The sequence below is a fragment of the Crocodylus siamensis genome, chromosome 3 (genome assembly GCF_052110815.1).
Source record: "Crocodylus siamensis isolate JL-2025a chromosome 3, ASM5211081v1, whole genome shotgun sequence".
Taxonomy (NCBI): domain Eukaryota; kingdom Metazoa; phylum Chordata; order Crocodylia; family Crocodylidae; genus Crocodylus; species Crocodylus siamensis.
In genome coordinates, this window is record NC_143397.1 from 197,854,055 (window position 1) to 197,875,040 (window position 20,986).

General features: G+C 43.0%; 1 protein-coding gene across 1 annotated transcript; it reads right to left on the reverse strand.

Annotated features, from left to right (window-relative positions):
* Positions 1-122: 122 nt before the first annotated feature.
* Positions 123-20,413, reverse strand: COPS5 (COP9 signalosome subunit 5). The gene is made up of 8 exons (XM_090040102.1): positions 20,151-20,413; positions 19,782-20,016; positions 17,135-17,263; positions 15,213-15,278; positions 14,417-14,502; positions 10,999-11,110; positions 6,612-6,760; positions 123-528 (listed from the first exon to the last, which is right to left on the reverse strand). Exons 1-8 carry the CDS (start codon positions 20,327-20,329, stop codon positions 444-446), a joined length of 1,041 nt encoding a protein of 346 aa, XP_089896228.1. The 5' UTR covers positions 20,330-20,413; the 3' UTR covers positions 123-443.
* Positions 20,414-20,986: the final 573 nt, after the last annotated feature.

The following is a 20,986-nucleotide window of genomic DNA, read 5'->3' on the forward strand; positions in this document are numbered from 1 at the left end:
CAGAAATAAAAATCTTAACTGGTCTCAGCTGCCTGCAATCTAGGGAAATTTGAAAAACATCTCTGGCAAAAATGGAGAAAAATGAATAAAAATCACGCGATAAATCATTCCAAAAAAAAATGTTCATTTTTAAAACACCTTTTTATTGCAGACTGATAAGAGAGATAAATACTAAAGGATAACACCAAGCAAGCAAGTTACATTTTTTCTTCTTTTGGAGCAATTATCCAAAGTGGTTGTGTCTGATGGTAGAGAACAGTTACAATATATTTCAGGACATCTTGTTCTTTAAAAGTGGGCAAGAAGATGGGAAATATTTAAAGTACTACAAATTAACTGAATATTTTTCCACTCTGACTAATTCCAAAACTGAACAAGTCCAAATGAAAGACAGAACCATAACTAGTTCTATGCTGGAGATCCATATCAATTGGTGATGCACTTCAAGCAATATTAATTTGATTAAAAAGTTTATCCTTAATAACCTGAGACATCAATCCATGTATAGCTTCTATGGTGGTCTTGCAGCTGAAAAACAAGCATAAATTTATTGTTGGCTAAACACTGAAGTACCTGTCATTGTATTCTGAGTTATTCAGCTGTCTTAGGAGTTCGCGGTGCCCATAACCCTATGAATCTCCACAACTGTCCAGATGTGAAAAGTGATGCAAAGCAATTTAGTCACAGTTGCCAGTATCTATTTGTTATTTTAAAAGGCAAGCTAACAAGATTTTGATATATCGAGAACCAAATTTCATAGACTTCTTTTTTGTCCTACAGGGTTAGCACATTTCTAGCCTAAAAACAGAGGAAACAGAACTCCATCTGCTGGTGGTATCTGAGCAAGAGATTCCCGAAACAGAGATAATCCCTCTGGAAAAGCAGTATTTTGTTGTTAGTTTGTTTTGCACGCACTTGAGGTTCATGCCCAAACCTTTCAGTTCTTTGATAATTAGTACTTTAGTTTCTATTCCAATTAGTGCATGGCACCCATGTTTGCTTTATAGGAAAGACATACTGAAAACATTAAGGCAACAGTCTACCTCTCTGAAAAGTATGTACTAAATGCTTATATGTTAACCAGGTTACAGTCTGTCTGCACAAAAGACTAGGCAACAGTATTACTTCCAACCCAGGTAGTTTAAGTGTACATAATGGTAAAGCAACACATATTTAAATATGTGAAAAATCAGAACATATAAAGTGCCCTTCCAGCCCTGAATAAGAATCCAAATAGAAGCATCCAGCTTGGAGTGATACGAGATCTTGATGAGCCAGAAAAGGGTAGAAGAGACCTACTTCTGCCTATGTAAGCAAAGAAGTTTATGACCTTCCAATAATCTGCTCTCTGTACTATATCCGAAGTACAGCAAAGGGGAACAATACTGAACTTAGGGCTGTCCACAAGAGATGCTCCAGTTTAAGCAGAAATTAATTCAAGGAAGTCCAGTGATTCATTTTATATAGGTCAGACCACATGACCACAAAGGCCCCTTAGAGCAGGGGTCGGCAATTATTTTGGGCGAAGGGCCGCTTAGCAAGTTTTGGCAAGCTGCTGAGGTAACCCTGCCCCTTGACAGGTGCCCCGCCCCCTACTCACCATCTTGGGACTGGAAGTCCCACCCTTGCCACAAGAAGTCCACCCTCTGACCCTTGCCACGAGAAGTCCCTCCCCTTGTCCCTGGAAGTACTCCTTCGGAGAAGAGGGTTTGCTATCTTAGAATGGGGGAAAAAAAAAATGTACTAAAAATCTAATGCCCATAATATATTTTATTTCAATTAAAAATATATTTTTGTCCTGATACCTGTGTGTTTGTGCTTTGTGTGTAGAAATGATTGCATAATAGCTCAAAATGTAGTCTTACTCTTGTATAGTATGTGGGGTGTGCAGTGGTGTTGGGGGTATGGGTAGGTGGGTGGATGTGGGGTTTGTGGGGAGGTGTGTGTGTGCGTGTGTGATTGTGTTTGGAGGAGGGTGTGGCTGTGGGGTTTGCAGGAAGGGCAGGCCCTGCTCTTACAGGAGCTTGCTGTGGCTTCCACTGGGTCCTACTGCCCGTGGCTCCTGTCACTTTTGACAGGAGCCAGAGGCAAATAAATATTAACTAAAAAATGTCTAGGGGCCTTGTGGGCTCGACAGAATGGCCTGGTGGGGTGGATCTGGCCTGTGGGCCGTATTATGACTACCCCTCCCTTACAGCCTTATATTTATGAATTAAATGCTGACAGCTTAATGAAATGGAAACACTGGGTTTGGCTGGAAATAATGGTGGGGGCTACCCATAGGATGATAGTCTAGGGAGGTGGCGGAGATGAGACATGCCAATCTATTTACTAGATTCGCTGGAAACAACACAAAATAAGATCATTAAGATTTTGGGGGACAGATTTTTATCTTCAGATTTTTCTCCTTGACCTACCAGCTATTCCAACCTCCAAACATTTCAAAGCACAATCATTATTGCAACTGAAACAAAGCATACAAGAAAAGGAGAGGGGCACTTGGAACCTGCATAGCATTCTTTACCTTAGCTAGCCATAGTAGCACTTCAAATGCAAACTTACTCAGTAACTACAGCCATCTCTATAAATACTAACTCCTATAATAACAAATTATAAAAACAATTAATGCAGATGTAAGGTTGCCCATTAGTATCTTACATCATTTCACAACATCAGATTCAACAAAACTTAAATCTCCAGTGTAACCTTAACTGTCCTGCAACCTTAACTGTCCTGCTGGATGGCTCCAGGGTTGCACCCAAAGAGTATCAGTTTATGGGAGCAAATCAACATGGCGCACGCAAGGCGACCAGTGGAGTTCCTAAGGGCTCAGTACTTGGGCTAGTACTCTTCAACACCTTCATTAATGTTCTGGATTCGGGCATCAGATACAGACTGGCAAAGCTTGTGGAAAACACTGAACTGCAATTAGGCTTGGCAGAATTTAATTTTTTAAATTGATAAAAGTCAATTTTACCTCTTACTCACAGACTGACAGAAAAATATTTCCATTGATAATAATCAAAATTTATAGAAAGGGGACTGTAACAGGAAACCCTTGCCCCTGTTACTGGACAGTAGAGAAAGAGATGGAGAGACAGAGGATGGAGGGGAGAAAAACAATGGGTGGCCTAATGACTCCCCAATTAAGAAATTAGCTGCTCCTTTTGGCACAATGACTCATCAATTACCATAGATGCAGGCTGGAGGGAGAGAACAGGCCCCTACCCAAACAAGCCCATACCCAAAGCCCAGAGTTGGGAGGGAGAGGAAAGAGTAGTTGAGGCTCCAGCTCAGTGGCAGCAAGGGGTCCTGACCAGACCAGGCCAGCTAAGCAGAACTCCGCCAAGCCTACTCATTTACAGACATATTTGTACTCTGCCTTTTCCCAGCATGCAGGGAATAGGCTGCATGACAGCAATAGGAGTTAAAAATTTTTTTTTTTGCTAAGGTGAATCTTATGTTTAAGTAAGATGTACTGAGCATGGGCTACCTACACTTGCCCATCACATCTATTCTGTAAGGGACTGGCACAGAGGCAGTCTGATCTTATGGTTAGACCACTGAGGGAAAGCAGGGGCCTGGGTCAGAGGGCAGAAGTCAAAAACCAAAAACAGAGGGAAATCCAGAAGCAGAGTCCAGAACTGCCCAGAGTCAGGATCTGGGGATCAGATATCAAAGTACCAATCTGAGGGGTAATCCACAGGGTGAAGTCCAAAAACAAAGCCAAACTAGGATCAGGAGCCAGGAAACAGATGTACAAGGAAATTCAAAGCTGAAGTCCAGCAATAAGCCAAAAACCAGGGTCAGGAACCAGCAGGCTTGTCATAGCAAAACTTCTGACTGGCCTGCAAACCCAAGGCGCAGCTGGTGTTAAATGGACAGGGCAGCCCTCCCAGCAGGCAATCAGGATGCTTACTGCTCCCAAACTGGGGCAGAGCTCATTAGCTGGGGCTTACTGCAGGAATGGCTGCTGAGGTACTTGACTTGGCCCAGTACTGTACTGAGGTACTAGTACATGGCCCAGGCTGGTCTGCCTCATCAGCATCCTTGACATGCTCTGCATTCACTTTTTTTCCCTTACTCATATGACAGTCTAACCACTGACCTTGCATTTGTCCATCATATACAGACCCTCATATCCTACATCATTTGTACAACCCCAACAGTACACGTCTCAGTGCAACACCACTGGTGCCAACCTCCAGAACTCACCGAGGTGAGGCATATTGTAGGCACACATGCATCTCCTCTTCATACAGGACAGAGGGCAGGAAAGAGGTTCAGGCCCTACCTCCCCTTAGGTTTCAGATGAGAATCACAGTTCTAATGGCTGCTCCACTAATGACCCTATCATCTAATACAGCTATGTCTAACACAGTGGATGCAGGTGGAGAGCATGCAGGTAATTCTCAGTAGCTATTACTACCTGGAGAGAGGCAGTGGGGGCAGAGATAATAATGTACCGTAACTTTTTCTGGTTTTCAGAATTTTAAGTTTTGTTGAATTCAGTGTTCTGGAAGGGCAGAACATATAACTGGGTAACTTCAACTCTTCAATAGTCATAACACTTTTCATCAGTGAATACAGCATCACAGATGTACTTTTTATAAAACCATACTAAGGATTAAATCAAGTTATAAACCCCCCCCCCAAACACAAAAAACCCTACCCCAAAACAATCATATTTGATAAAGACAACCCCCCAAAATTAGATTCTATATCTGAAAAGTTTACAAAGTTTACAAAATTCTTATAATTTTCCAGGTACAGAATCTAATTATTGGAAGTCTGCCTTCAATTTGTTCCCCTCCCACTGCTACAGCACAGAAAATAAGTCCGGGGGGGGGGGAGCAGGATCAGGTAGTCCTTTGTTCTCTGCTTCCCCCCCGCCCCCGTTTTTCCCCTGGCAGTCCCTTACACCTCCCCTTACAGTCACACCCTGCTCTTCCTAGGCACATGGAAATAAGGAGCAAATCTGAAAACAATAACCTTGAAATTGAACATGGCTGTAGCAATTTGCATAGAGTACCCATACACTTAGTTCATCCAGAATTGATGCACCTTACCTTTTTTTAGAAGCTGCAGCAAGTTTTAGCACAGATACTCCATAAATACACTTTTAAGCAGCACTTTGGCATCTACTATCACGTAGTATAAACTATGCATGGTAATAGTTGAAAGCTAAAGGCTTGCGATTTACTATATAGTTTACCAGGTTGGGCCCCAAAGTAAACAGCATGTCAAGCCATAGTGACCACACAACTCAGTGTGTGTGTGTGTGTGTGTGTGTGTGTGTGTGTGAGAAAGTGAGACCAGGTATTCATCACAAGTCCTGGGATGCTCCAAAAATTTATACGCAGATGAGGCACAAGACAACTTGGTCTGGGCTTACCTCATGGAGGTTGTAACCATAATAATCATGTACGCGAGGCTAAGAGAAACGCTGACAGAAGGAGATAAACTGTTTGGTCATGTGTGCCATGCATTTAAGGCTGGTGAAGAAACAGGAATCATTGGAAGACGGTAAACAATGCACAGCTCAGCTGTGGGAGTGAAGAGGAAATCAAAATGTATTCAGTGTACTGGCTCACTGTGACTTGAAAAAGAGTCAGTGGTGAGGGGGACTGCACTCAATACGTGCTACCATATGTCTTATTGAGATGGGCTGCACTAACTTATCTTTGTGGTAACTTCCTCTTCAGCATGTTTGCCCAATGTGGGCTATGTGTTTTATAGTAAGAATCAGTGTTGGTACCACTGGAAGCCAGCTATGCTGTTGATTAAGTGCTGAGCATGTGCTGCTTCTGGCAGCACTTTAATGATAGACAATGTATTTAGAGAGATTTCTTTGTGCATGGTTATAAGACAAGGGGCTTTTTTCCCCCATGCCAACTGGAGGAAAAAAATCTTGTTTTGTATTTGAATAAATATGGTATTTGAACAGTGACATTAAAAGCTAATCAAAAAGCAACAAATGTTTATTTATTTGAAAAATGAAATGTTGCTCTATGTACAGCTAAAAAAGGAAAACTCTCCGTTTGTTTGAAACCCTAAAAGCATGACAAACAGAAGAAAATGCTGATTGAAGAGAAAATAATTTTAAGAGCATCCACACTAAATATTCATTACTTGTATTTCCATTATCTTTAACTGGATTCTAACAGCAGTAAAAATATAAGCCATGTTATTTTCTAGCAGTGCTGGCTTTCTTCATTTAGCAGGCAGTTTTCTGTTTGTTGAATAGATTTTTTTAAATTTATTTTAAAAAAAAACAAACCTCAAACTCAAGAGGATTTTTTCATGGCGTTAGTTTACAAAAAAAAAAAAAATATCAATCAACAATATACAAGTTATAGGTGCCCTTGTAAGCCTACATAAAAACAAAACAAAAAACACCAAACTCCCTCCCCCCGCTTTTATGGAGTAAAGTATACTCTGTGGCCAACCTGCACCACAAAGATGTTTAGGGTTGGGAGAATAATCCCCTCCAAGTTATAATTAGATATTAAAACAGGTTTTTAACGAAGATGACAGCACGCTCTACTAAAACAGGTTTTTAACGAAGGTGACAGCACGCCCTACAAAAGAACACGTATGTATGATCTTACCTATCCCTTGTTGCTTTAGCAAGTTTGTCTTCTGATTTTCTGTCATGTGTCTCTAATCCCAACATGAAACTTCCTCGCCCAAGCTGGGCTTCCGACTGTTCTAACTTTTCAGACAAATCAAAGACTTGGCCAGTGGTATAGTCAGCATTCTGTAGGAGAAACATGCCATTAAATACAGTAGCCATAGCTTAAGCCACGTTGGTATTTAGGCACCATATATACAAGGAAACAAACCTACCCTTAAGTGTAGGTAATGCCGATATCATCCTACCAAGGCCTCTCTAGCTCATCAAGAAAGACAACACAAACTACTTGTTTAAGACTAGTACAGCTAAGGGTATGATGAACAATTACATTGGGACTGTGGGAATTCTTTGCTGCTCCTGAGCTGCCCCTGCAAATAAGGCAGCAGTGGTCCCAGTCATTTTTGGCCAGGAGACGTTGTACAAAATTGGCATTTACAGGGAGAAATCTTTAGTTTTTTACATAATCTTAGAAGAAACAGCTGCAAATGAACAGTGCTAAGCACCTTCTCTGAAATTAAACAGAGTAAGACATGGCAGCATTGGTGAAGGACGAGGCAATATTTCTATTATAATCTTATTTTAATTGTGTAATTTGGTGTCCATGAAAAAGTGATATACCAAAAGATATCTAAGACTAGAAGTGAAAAAACCCCATCAGAATTTAATTATGACTTATTACCATATCTAATTATGATGCATACAACTGACAGAAAAATTAATGTTCTAAAATGACTAAGATTTCTAGTTTTGAGAAATCACTTGCATAAGCACAGACAAATCCTTGCCTACACAGGTAGCACACTAGTGCTAGAACTGCACTAAGTAAAAGTATAGCCATACTTCTGCCAGTCTGAGAGGTACTACTAAAATTATGCTTTTAACCTAAGCCACTGTTTATTGTATTACAGAACCATAATGTATAACCTGTATGACAGTCAGCGTTTGAGTAGTATCAGCATGGAATCCTGGCTTCTGGCTAAGCACTCTCCTGCTTTTGTTGGTATAAAAAAAACACCCCTTATGATTTACCTTATTTCACAAGCTGTTAGTTCTATCACAATAAGTCACTTCACTTACAGTATGTGTTCACTATAAAATAATCTATTTAGACTGCCCATCTTTCAAAAATTGGGTTTAAACTTGGATCATTGCTTTCAATCATTTCAAATACCTTCTCTTCCTTATCTCTAGTATTCATTATGAATTTTGCATGCTATTTGTAAACTAATAATTTGTAAATAGTAATCTATTAGTATTATTCTTTTGTGTGTCAGTCAATATTCCTCTCATATTATGGTGCATATTTTGGTAAGTCAATGTAACCATTGCAAAAATTTCTGTGGTACCTGAAAAAAACATATATTTATAGTGACCCAATGGAATATTTTCCTCACCCCTGGAAAATATACAACTAAATTAAACAGATATGGAATTATGTGGTTTACCTCACTCTGTTAAGATCTTATACTTCAAGGAAAATTGCATTATGAAAAATATCTTTTTTTAATGTACTTGCCCTTTTGACAGTAGACTCACTATCATCACACCCAGGAATGTTTTACATTGACATAAATCATTGAGAAACAGGGCTAGAAGGGACCTCAAGAAGCCATCTAGTCCAACCACCAGCATGAGGCAGAAAAAGTTGGATCAAACCTGCAACCATGGCATTATTAGCACCATACTTTTACCAATGGAGCTAATCTGCACTTTGCAGCCACGATTCTTAAATTGTGGCAACCTTTTAATTTTTTTAATTCTTCCATCAAAAATAGCCCACCTCATACCCATTTCTCCTTCCTATTCTCCAATCCCTACAAAAACTCACTCACTAATATAAAAATGTGTTTGTTTTGAACAGTGACTAAGGGATGAGATTTTTGCTCTACTCTACTGTACGAGTAACTCAGGGGTGGGCAATTATTTTGAGCGAAGGGCCGCTTACCCAGTTTTGGCAGGCTGTTGAGGGCTGCATGGGTAGCCCTGCCCCCCCTTGATAGGTGCCCCACCCCCTGGTCACCACCTTGGGACCAGCGCCCCAGTGTCTTGGGACCAATGTCCCAGGGCCAGCACCAGTGGGGCCCAAAGCAGGGCACAGGCTGACAGGGGTCTTGCAGAGCCAGGCTGGGCTGCACCAGTAGGGAGGGGGAAGCTGGCCTGGCTCCACAGAGCCCCTGCCAGCTGGGACCACGTGATCCTGACACCCTGCTTTGGGCCCCACTGGCACTAGCCCCGGGACACTGCTGTGGGCCCTGTGCTCCCAATGGCTCCCCGCCTACTCACATCCAGTGCCCCCACCCCTGCAGTACAGGTGGGGGGCAGCACACAGCCCTGACCCCCCGCTCGCCAGCAGGGAAGGAGCTGGTGCTGAGTGCGGGGAAAAGTAGCCCCCCACCTGCCTCATGGTTGGCGCTCCCTGCTGCAGGTGCTTGTAGCCTGCATGGGGCTGTCTGGAGTAGGCACAGGCAGCCCCAGGCAGGCCGCAAACGGCTGCAGCACAGGGCACTGGTCATAGGGCAGGCGAGAGGCCACTTTTCCCTGCACACAGTACCAGCTTGTAACCCACCCCCACTGCCAGCCTGGCAGTGGAGCCAGGTTACAAGGTAGTGCTGAGTGCGGGGGGTGAGGGGTAGAAAGCAGCCCCTCACCAGCCCCGTGCCCAGTGCACCATGCTGCAGCTGCTCACAACCGGCCTGGGGCTGCCTGTGCCTGCTCTGGACAGCCCCATGCAGGCTGCAGTGTGGGGCACCGGGCATGAAGGTCCCCCCCACTCCTTCCTTGCCTGGGGTCCCCCCCTCCCGCCACTTACCTGAGCTTCCCACCAGAGCAGCCATGTGCTTCCAGCCCAGAAACCCCAGCTGGGGCTTTTGCCTGGGGGGCAGGGCCAGGTGGGCCCCACTGTTGTTGAAGCCCGCTGGGCTTCCCCTGGATTCTACTGTCCTTGGTTTCTGTCATTTTTGAGAATCAGAAATATTAATTTTCCAAATTTTTTTAGGGGCCCTGCAGGCCAGATAGAATGGCCTTGCGGGCCAGATGCAGCCTGCAGGGTGTATTTTGCCCACCCCTGGAGTAACCTGTATCATAATCTTATTCATATTCTGCTTGCTGGCTTTAGCAGTTCAATTCCTGGATACCAGACATTATGCTGCCTGAAGTCTTGAACACTCCCTTCTTTCTACCCACACAGTTGTGAATACAGAATAACTCAGAATTCATGGCAAGGCACACAACTACAAGCAATATCAATTAATTAAAGGATGCCCTTTATTGCAAAACTCTATTTGCAGTTTTATTATAATAAAACTAGTACAGTAGATTCCTGCTCGTTTAGTCTTCTTTTCTACCAAGATATGAATAAATGAATGATACTAACAAACAGAACTGGAAAAAATAAAAAATACAAAAAGGAAATGGGTAGTATAATTCCTGAGACACTGCACAAGTCACTCAATATTTTCTTTCCTTAGCTCTTAAAGACTCACTGGTGAATAGATGGAAAATTATGGCAACTACTGTTCAGTCGTATCTTATATCCCATTTTGCTCCTGCACTTTATCATGTATAGGGGAATTACAAATAAGAAAATCCTACACACGAAATAAAAATCAGTTCGCTTTCTCTTGGGTATATGACACTGGACAATACAACGCAGTAAGATAGTTTATGACAGAAAATGGGTAAATATATCTCAGAAAGTGAAAAATGTTTAATGTGAAACAAAAAATATAATCATTCAACAGATTACAATTTTTAAAGTAATCTGAACCACAGTAAATCTTCTCTTGTGAGCATGTACTGCTTAACCTTTACATTATCTGATTAACCAATCCTTCATTTCCCTCTTTATGGTTTCAGCCAGTATGCAATAAACCTAAATACATTAAAAGTGATATCTAAGTACTAGGTGAAATGTAATGACTTTGTCCTACAGGACAGTATATAAATAACCAAAACATGTGAATTATCAGCATGCCATTTAACAAGCTACTGAAATTACCTGTCCCCAAAAATAAATGTCTCCTTTATAACTTTAAGGCTTACTAATCATATTTAGGGATACTATGTGATAAGGAGATACTGAAGTTGAGTTTTTTTTTTTTTTAATAGATTTAATTAAAACTTACTTATTATCAAGCAGCAGAAATAAGGATTGTTTCAATTAAATAAAAATTAAGCAGTAATGTATTATGTTCATGAAAATTTTCTTTTTTCTTATTCATTTATTAAAATCTGATATACAGAACCTAAGTTTAGAGTCTCAATTACTTAAGTGCTTGTTAAGCAATTTGCTTCTCAAGTCCTTCCCCTGGCACCAAGAAGTTAGGATACCTGCATGCTGAGTAATACTTTATGGTACTTACAGTAAGCAAACTAGAAGAACTGAGGGTGTTAACCCAATATTTGTTCCACAACAGCTCAAGCAATTTACGATCCAAAGATGACTTGAAGTAGGAGACTTCTAAAGCATAATATCTGTTAAAAAAGCACAAAGCAAAATTTTCAAAATTAGTTCCTATGGCACATTTCACAACCAAATCTTTATGTTCACAGGGATTTAGAAAACTAAAATCAAAATGCACCTCAAAAATGCAAACTCTGACAAAATACAGACAAGATATTATAAATTGCAATTTTAATTCATATACTGACATCTACAAATGCTCCCAAAGATGTTTTTCACAGGTTGGATATCCTTCCAGTGTCCATCTGTGCTATTCTACTGTAGTGATAACTATTCGTATTCATTTCAATTGTCTGTTGCAACAGAACAGGCTATAACAGGGGTCGGCAACCCCTGGCACGCGTGCCATGCATGGTATATGAGGCCATTTTGCTTGGCACGCCGCGGCCAGCCCCGGCTCCAGGTAGCTGCTGCCAGTGACGGAGCCCAGACTGCTCCCAGCAGGGCTTGCAGCATCCCTACTGCCCCTTGCCCCTCACAGCAGGGCAGTGCAGCCCACCCTGAGGTGCCCGTGCAGTCACCGCCAGCACAGAGCTGATGCCAGAGCTGTGCAGCCCAGTGCAGCTGTTTGCAGCCTGTCCGCTGCTTGCTGCAGCTGCCTAGAGCCTGGGCTGGCTACAAACAGCTGCGCCGGGCTCATCACCTCTGTGCCAGGAGCGGGATGGGGCTGCGCTGCCTCAAGCACCTCCCCCACCACCTGCTCTGAGGCGTGCCTACATTTGCTGGTGCAGAACTGATGCTGGAGCCCAGCGCAGGTGTTCCGAGCCTCCCAGCTGCAGCCAGCCCCAGCTCTGGGGAGGTGCTACCAGCCGGGATCCCGGACTGCTCCCATCAGGCAGCTGGGATGCTGCAAGCCCAGCTGGGAGCAGCCCAGGCTCCAGCAGCTACCCAGGGCCGAGACAGCTGCTGGCAGCCACAGAGCCTGGGCTGGCGGGCAGGGGCTTTGGGTGGGGGGCAAGGGGAGTAGGGCTGTGGGGTAAGGGCAGCAGGGCTGGGGGCACAAGCAGGGCATCCTGCCATGTACCCCTTGCCCTCATTTTGTTTTTCTGCCATGCCGGCACTCCGGCACCTTCTGAGGTAGGCATTGTGGTGTTTTTCGGCGCTCCAGCCAAAAAATGTTTCCTACCCCTGGGCTATACAATCACTGAGGTAACTGCTGTGGTTTGAAGACTTATTGTACAATGCCCAGATGCCTGCATATAATTATTCCCATATAAGCATAGTAAAGGACTGCTAACATAAAGAAATGTGAAAGGTTGGAATACTAGATAGTAAGAAAGAAAACATTTATTTTTTGTTATACATCATATAATCTTTTCTGCTCATATTACAGAATTCCCAAAAGGAAGGCAGGCCAGCTGGAAGGCAGGCATAGCTATTCTGTTTTAACACTTTTCTTTTTTTAAATAAAGACCCAGGTTCAAAAAGGTGTCTAGTAACCTAACTCCTATTTAAGAATCCAACCAGTGAAATCTATATAAAATATTATGGGTTCAACCCCAAATGAAGAATGTATTACTTTCACTAGTGGGAATGCATAAACGTTTAGGTAAATATTTAGAAGAAACTCCTTTTCTTCCCTTCCCCCAGCTCGTCTTCCTAACAACAAAGGAAAACTACCAGATGTTTTGAGACTGTTCTCTCAAGAAACTGAGAAGCCACAATAGAAGTAAAGAGAAAAGGAACCTATTTCACTTTTTCTGATTTTAAAAATATTTCTTGCAACCAAAATCTTAGGAGGCTCCTAGAGGATGGAGGCTGCTGGAAGGTATGACGACCCCACGAACAGCACGTTAAGGTAGAATATAAAAAAAGAGAACCTGCAAGGGAAAACAGCTCAAGCCTATAAAGTACTGTTTCTATGTTGCATAAAATAAACTTTTACTAAATAAAACTAGCAAACTGCCCATCAAGCATGATGGGGGGGGGGGGAGGGGGGAGACGGAGAACTATGTCACTCGCCTCCCTTCCACCTTAGGTTGGGGTCCAGCTTCCCCCCTTCCCTGCCTGCCGCTTCAGGCCCAGGCTCGTTCTCCCTCTTCCCCCGCCGCCATTGTTTCGGGTCCAGTTCCCCCCACTGCTTTGGGTGTGGGCCCATGCACCACCCCATCCCCTGCCATTCAAACCTGCACCACCTCTGCCTCCCAGGAAGGGGGCGGGGAGGGGAGCTCACACGGGGAGGTGGCCAGTGGTGGTGGGCGGTAGTGGCCAGCAGCATGCTGCCACTGGTAATCCCTCCTCCCCTTCCTGCTCCCCTCTTTCCCACCTCCCCCTCCCTGCTGGCTGTTGTGTGTGTGTGGGGGAGTGGGGGGGGGGGGGGGCGGCGCTCCGGCCCCTGGCTCTAAGGAACAGGGTTTCGGGGAGGAGGGGGCTGTCATGGTGGTGCTCCGCTGTGCGTCTATCTGCGCAGAGCACAAAGCACTCCAACTGGCTGCTGAGACAACCAATCACAGTGCAAATAAAGCGTTATGGACAGACAGACAGACAAAGGCTTTTATAATATTAGAATTATTATTTTGGAAAAGTGAACCCAAGAGAGAACTTTGTGTTTCAGACAGAATTTAAATTAAGCTAGTCTGGTGAGTTTTCTACTTTTACATCTCCAATTATTTAACTGCCAACTTTATCCAATCAAAATCAGCACTGCATCACACTTTATTTTTTTGGCCTGTTTAAACTTTGTCATTGCACAGAATTTCATCTTGCATAGTGTAAGTGCTTATTTAAAATAGAACAGATCACTAGCCTATTAACATTAATATACTGACCCAGCTCAATTTTCAGGAACTATTTAATCCATTAGGAAAAAAATGTACTTGCAAGTAAACACACTAATTCAAAGCAATTCAATTATTTAATGAGCAAGAGAAACAAAAGGATCTCTCATTAAAAAACAAACAAACAAAAAGAACCCCAAAACCAAAAACACATGGAGACTGTGCATGTATGTGCATAGTCATTAAACTACATAACCAACTTGAAAAAATAAAGTATTTGGTAACATGACAAATTTTTTTTCATGTAATTGCAAAAGTAAAGCTTTAGACATCCTCAAATGTTTCACATTTGTACACTTATCTGTTAAATGCTTTTTTCAGCATTAATGTCAATATTCATAATTAATTAGGCACTGGCACTTCCATTCAGGGGTGTTCAGAAACTAGCTGCTGACTCAGCTGCCTCAGTCTTCATTTGGTCCCTAGTCTTTAAAATTGGGTTCCATAAAGCATGAATGAAAAGCGACAACATTTTTTCCACAAAGCTAGTAGCATCACAGTGGAAGGCCTTCTACTATAGCTAACTTCTGAGGTACTTACTGTTTACAGTGCACACCAAAGTCTTCTATTTTATTAAGTGGAATAGTTTGGTACTCAGAAGGACCTTCATCTGGAGGTTTATAGCCCTGCAAAGGTTACACATGTATAAAACAAAAATGAAGAAAGTACTTTTTTATACTGAAGTCTTTTTTAAGACCAATTGCAAATGTTCCAATTTAGCATAAAGAAAACAACTTCTGAAAACGGATGGCCCAATGGACCTGCTAATAGATTCTGGAATCTTCTTGGGTATGTGATTCATATCTGATTTGGGTAAATAATCAATAATAAGCTGATGGAAGCAAGTTGGTGGGTTCAGTCCAGTTCCTGTTGGATACAGATTGTTAACAGGCACCTTTGGGCAAGGTGATAAGACTACTTCTAGAAGTGATCCAATCCCACCCCCTCAACCCAGGGGAGGACTGAAAAATATTAAATTCCTTGGAAAGAAGTCTAGAAGTCAACCCCTCTGAATCTAACACACCAAAGAAGAGTATTTAATAGGACAGCACAGATTTTCATTGTTTATAGTAACTCAATATAATCTTTACATTGAAATCAGATTATTTATCAACATTATTTTTCTTCTAAGGATAAATATGCATATACTGATATTTTAATGTAGATAAAAGCATTTCTGAAAAATACTTTTTTCTGAAAAAGCATTTTGAGGAATACAAAAGCCAGATCCAATTATGAGTTATTCATGTTTAACAGGGATCCTTACTTAAGGGTCTATACCTATAATTAAATACAGTTCAGTAATTGGGTAATTTTAGTAGTCTCAATTGTTTACCTTGGGATATGTTCTAAATGCTCCAAGATTTACTTTTCCAGCTGATATTGTTCTTGTTGGATCAATCTGTAAAAATACAGGTAATATTCGCTATGAACAGTTGGTGTAATTATATTTTAAGTTTACAGTTCTTAGATGGAAATACTAACTTGAAAAATTCCTGTTACTTTGTTACAAAGAATACTATTTTTGTTAATGACATCAAATTGAGTTCTCATTACAGCATAGTACAGTAGAGTATGAGCAACTTCTCACTAGCCACTCTAAAATTCATTTATCCACAGCATACCCGAATGGAATGGTTAGCAGGCATTGCAGCAAACCCTTTACTATCCCCTCTTTTGAGACAGAAAGGCCCCATTACATCATCTAACTTTTGATGTGGATATGGGAAGAAAGGAATGCAGATGAGTTTACTAATCCGTTGTCCAGTTTAGCTATCAGAGTGAAAGCTGAAGCCACTTCCATCATTTCACTGATACATGATGCAACAACGTAACAGAACTTGGGCCCAAATTCTGTTCCCTTTTAGACAAGTAAAGCAAAACTTAACAGCCAAGTGACATCTTGGGATACATACAAAGATTTTAGGTCCTACTCCCCCACATGCATCTCCGTTTGCTTTCTCAGGATGCTTGGAAGGGATCTGCTTCCAGCCCCTTATGCTTGGTTATGATTTGATTCCTATCTGGAAACGCATGCAATTCCCTGCAAGGCCCCCAAATGACACTCACGGGAAAGCCATAGTTACAGACTATCTGACATCAGAACCAGGAAGAAAACAAGCCAGCGGGAGTCAAGCTTTGTGAAGAACCACACTGCTGCACGGACATGACCCTAGATTCCCACCCCACTCAATGCTCCTGCATTCTGCACTTAAAAAATCAATCACTAGATAAAATGAACAGACAGCAATAGGAACAGAAACCAAATTTAGGCTCTTCCTGGCTTGCCCTCTTTGTGGCTTCACAAATCGTCCCTCTTGGCTGCCCAACAGGCCAAGCTTCAAGAAGTAGGATAGCAAGATGCTCTTAGCCCCGTTTATCCTACACCTTTGTGGAAAGTGTGAGATGTAGATCCAAATCCCATCCCCTGGCTGGGGAGAGCTTAGAGCATGAATCTCCAAGACCCTAGATAAATGCCCTAGTCACAAGGCTATTGGGTCAAAAGGAGGGAAGCCACACCTCCAGTTTTTGGAAGTTTTTCTAAGGGGAAATGCTTTTCTAAGGGGAGTAGGATCTGAAGTCTCCAGAAGAGTTGAAATTGTACTTTGCAGTTAACTAAAGTTAGCTCCAAAGTACTATGTACCCATCTAAAGGTGAAGCTGGATTTAGTCATTTGCATCTGGAAATTTTTCTTAATAATTCATATATACTTTTCTCAATTTCAGACCAAAGTCTTAATGATACTTCTTCCAAATACCCTCAAATTATTTCAGTCGTCTACTGTTTTTCTGCACTCTTCACTAAAAACAAGTATACATGATATTGTTTAAACAAAAACACCAGACAAATGAACAAAAAACCAGAAAACGGTGGGTCACAGAACTGGATTGCTGAGACTTCTGCAACTGACCAAGTGTAGGCTACTTAAACACCATCTTGCAGAAGTACCAAACATAGCTTTCTAATCTAAGAGCAAAACTAGATTTTAAAATAAAAAAACTGTATATAAAACATACAGCAAATGTTAAGACCAATGAAACTGCTATGTTTTTTGCCATCATCTTGGCCATGCAGATAGCCAAAAAACTCGACAAGGGAAAATACTGAACTGAAGCTTGAATATTATCCCTCCATAAAACAAAAGTAAGGACAGCATTAGCAGGTTAGCTGACAATAAGGAAACTCAACACAAATGAAGTCTAATTATTGCATCGTTTTATCAGTTTACCGAGTGCTCAGTTAACATCTAATACTTACAACCACTGCTACAAAGGGTTCCTGAAATTGCTGATTAAGCATCTGAGTACTGACATCAATCCCTGAAAGCCAGCAGCCATAGCCAGGGTGACTGTGGTACCAGCCAATTGCATTTTCTAGACGACCAACCTAACAAACATGAAGGAAAAGAAGGTGTATTGTTAACGTCTCCACATAAATTAAAGTTTCAGCTGCCCTCTTTTGGACTTTTCACATACTGCAGATATTTTTCCTTCCCTGTAACGTGTCTACTTATATTTCTACACCAAGTTTAAAGCAGCAGTCAGTAAAAAACCTAAGCCTTATTTTGCAATATATTTTTTAAGAACACGGTAGTACACTCATGACTACAATGAAAGGTATATCTTGATTCCTGGCAATCATCAGCTACTTTGATCTTCCATACATCATCTAAGATGTAATCTTTTGGATTCATACCATGCAATCAATTTTGTCAAATGTACACCATAAAAAGCAATTAAAAATCCTTAAAACAATAATGGAAAACAGAACATGCAAGAGATGTGATGCTGTATCTAATGAAGTCAATGGATGCTAAACCAATGACTTTTTAAGAAGGTAAAAGTCTAAAGGCTTAAAATAAAAGAATGGTTTTTTTTATGTTTACGTGTTGAACAGCTACAAACAGAACACTAACACTTTTTGTGCATTTTCATTCCTGTGCACAAAAGATGATGAACCAAAATCAAAGTCACTTCCAAAATGTTCACTTAAAGGAACACAAACAACTTGCTACTTAGTATTAAAAAAATAAACAATTTAACATCACGTTACTGGCAATAATTCCTCTCTCAAGGCCTGTGAAAAAGCCAACATATGAGCCCTCACTAGAGCACTGAACAAGGATGAAGTCATTGTGCTAATGCATGAGACAACAAAAATGATCAACAAAATGGAAAAAACGATTCTATGCAAATGTGCACAAAACAGAAACAGGGCAAAACATGTTCTGGGAAACACTGATGCAAGTTATCCCTAAAATCATGATAACTGGAGAGCAGGCACTAATTTTGAGATGGAAATATGATTTTCAAATGAAAGCGCAAAGCAAGAATTTCTGTGGGTGATCTCTCTTTTACTGGACCAACTGCACAGTTAGGATCTATTTAAACAAGCTTCCAAATGCATGACGTGCTTCTTTGGGTCAGGGACACAACACAGTTGGTATCTCTCATTTCCTGAACCATCAAAACTACAACCTCACTCCAACACTACCAGTTTCAAATTAGCATTTATCACTTCAATCTAGTGAAATACTATAGCATTATACTAATACATCTCAGGTATTTTTTCCATATATTGTGGATATAACTGAATTAAGAGAAAATTCAAAATCACCTGCTTAAATCAGGACAAAACACCAAAACAGCCCTAATAAGCAGAATAAGTCTATATCTTTTAACAAAACCAACTTCTACTGTGTGTGGACTTTTCTCATGTTATAATTCATCCTGATTCAAAATCTGCAATGACATCTGTAACTAAACAGTCAGAGTGCAAATGTGATTAGGATTCATAATTCCGTGATCTTGCTATCTTTGCCTGGTTGGTTTCTGACACTAGAGGGGAGTCCACTGACCTCTGCTGACTCCTGCAGAGGTTAACACCTGTCCAGTTAGAGCAGAGAGAGAGAGAGAGTTAGCCATAGAATAGCAATGGTACTATTCAGCAATGGTAACTCAACGCAGAATGGGCCTTAAAATATCAGCATGTCCCTCTTGCTCATTCTGCTGTACAGGACCATCCATCAAGCAACAAGAGGTGCATAAGTGCATCAATTTCCTTTGTGAATCTACCAGACATTAAAGGCCCAGTCCTGTCTGCCTGTGCAGAGTCCAGTGCAGGATCAGGGCCTACATAAAAATTCATGAGATTTTTAGGGATGGAAGGGGGGCATTTCACAATTATCACTCCTTTCACCCCACCCCAAGCATTTTGCATAGTAAACCTTCACAAATTAGAATTACCCTGAAGCAGCACTGATCACCCCATACTCCTCCTTTTTTCACCTTTTGCAAAGGGTTTAGGTGTGCATTTCCAGAGGGATTTAGGAAATGAGGGGGGGAGAAGGAAGAGAGAAACCATGCGGCATCTGAGAGGTGTTTCTGCTCTTGTTTTGAAATGTCAAAATTCAGGTCTGACTACAAAGCACAACGCAGGCAAGGCAAATTTGGGAAGAAACCCACTCCCTTGCCCTTTCCCACTGCTGAAACCCTGTTCTGTGCTGCACGGGACAGTGGCAAGGGGAGCTGGCCCAGGGTTTGAACCCAAGTGGGAAGGAGCATTGACCCCTCTCCTCTTCCCTGACAGGAAATGACACGTGAGGCAAGTGTGAGGTGTCTGGAGCAGGCAGGGGTTTGCGCTAGGTTGCCAACTGTTTGAATCTATTCTGGGAGGTTTCATCACATGATATAATGATATTAATGGCTTTATGTTAGGAAGGCAAATACATGTTACTATTACATTTTAAAAATCCACTGGACTACTGTATAAATCACATCCAACATTTAACATTTATTTGAATGAATGCCCTATCATTTATCTCCCAGGTGACTCTCAGCAGTCTCCTGGAAATGTCTCTCTAACCCTGGGAGCTCGGCAACCCTACACCGCGCAAGGCCCGCACCTGCTTGGCGTTCTCGATGTAGGCCGCCATGTACTCATAGGCAGCTGCCTGTGCGTTGACACGTGTCTCGGTGCCCTCCACGGGCAGGGCGAAGCTGTCCATGATGATCATGGTCTCACCGTCCACCTTGCCCAGCATCAGCCCCATCACCTCCAAGTTGCCGCCCGAGCGTGCGTGCATCACCATCTTCAGCAGCGCCAGCGCCGAGATTTTGCAGTACTTGAAATAGTGGTGGCTGCAACGGCACGCGACCAGTCCGCCCAGCTCAGCTCAGCCCGGCACGGCCCGGGGCCTCCGCCGTCCCCCGAGCCGGACAGCCCAGCCCAGCCCCAGCCCCAGCCCCAGCCCCAGCCCCAGCCCCGCGCTCACTCCTTGGTCCAGGGCTTGGCCGCCAGGATCTCCTGCTGCTGCTTGCGGTCGTACTTGTAGATCTCGTCGATGCTCTGCGCCTCCTGCATGTTGTTCGCCAGCTCCCAAGTCTTCTGCGCCATCCCGCCGCCGCTCCCCGACGCGCCGCCGCCAGCACCCCCGGCCGCCGCCGCCGCCATGCCCGAGCGGCCGCCGCGCCCACCACCGCAGCCCAGGGAAGGAGGGGTAGGATGCGGCGCGGTGGAGGAAGTGGAAAATGGCTGCCGGGAGCCGGGGGGACGCGGAATGGTACGGGCCGAAGGGCCTGACACTGGCTCCTGCGCGCGCCCCCTAGCGAGTCCTCCGGGGCACCGCGGGAGTGCCGGCGGGGAAAGGAGGGGGCGGGGGAGGACCTCGGGGGTCTAGCCCAGCCCCCTGCTCGGAGCAGGACTAGCGGCCACTAAATCATTCCGGTCAGAGCGGCGAGGAGCTGTCTAACCCCCTCGCTCCGCCACGTTTCTGCAGCTGCTTCTGAGCCTACATTTCCGGGCCCTGATCCTTCTGGTCCCAGCTCTGGGTCTCAAGCGCAGCCGCTGACCTGCCTGTAGGACTTCAGCGGGCTCCCCCTGGCACAGAGGATGGCAGCTGAGCCCAGGGCTTTTGTGCTGCAGGCAGACTGCAGGGATGCACACTTGCTTTGTGGGATGGAGATTCTAATTTAAATTCTCCTTTTAAAATGCATGTCATCACGATCTTTTACTGCTCTGCTCATGCACATTTAAGTTGGATATTAGGGAAAACTTTCTCCAGGGTGGTGAAGCACTGGGATAGGTCACCTAGAGAAGTGGTGGTGCAAC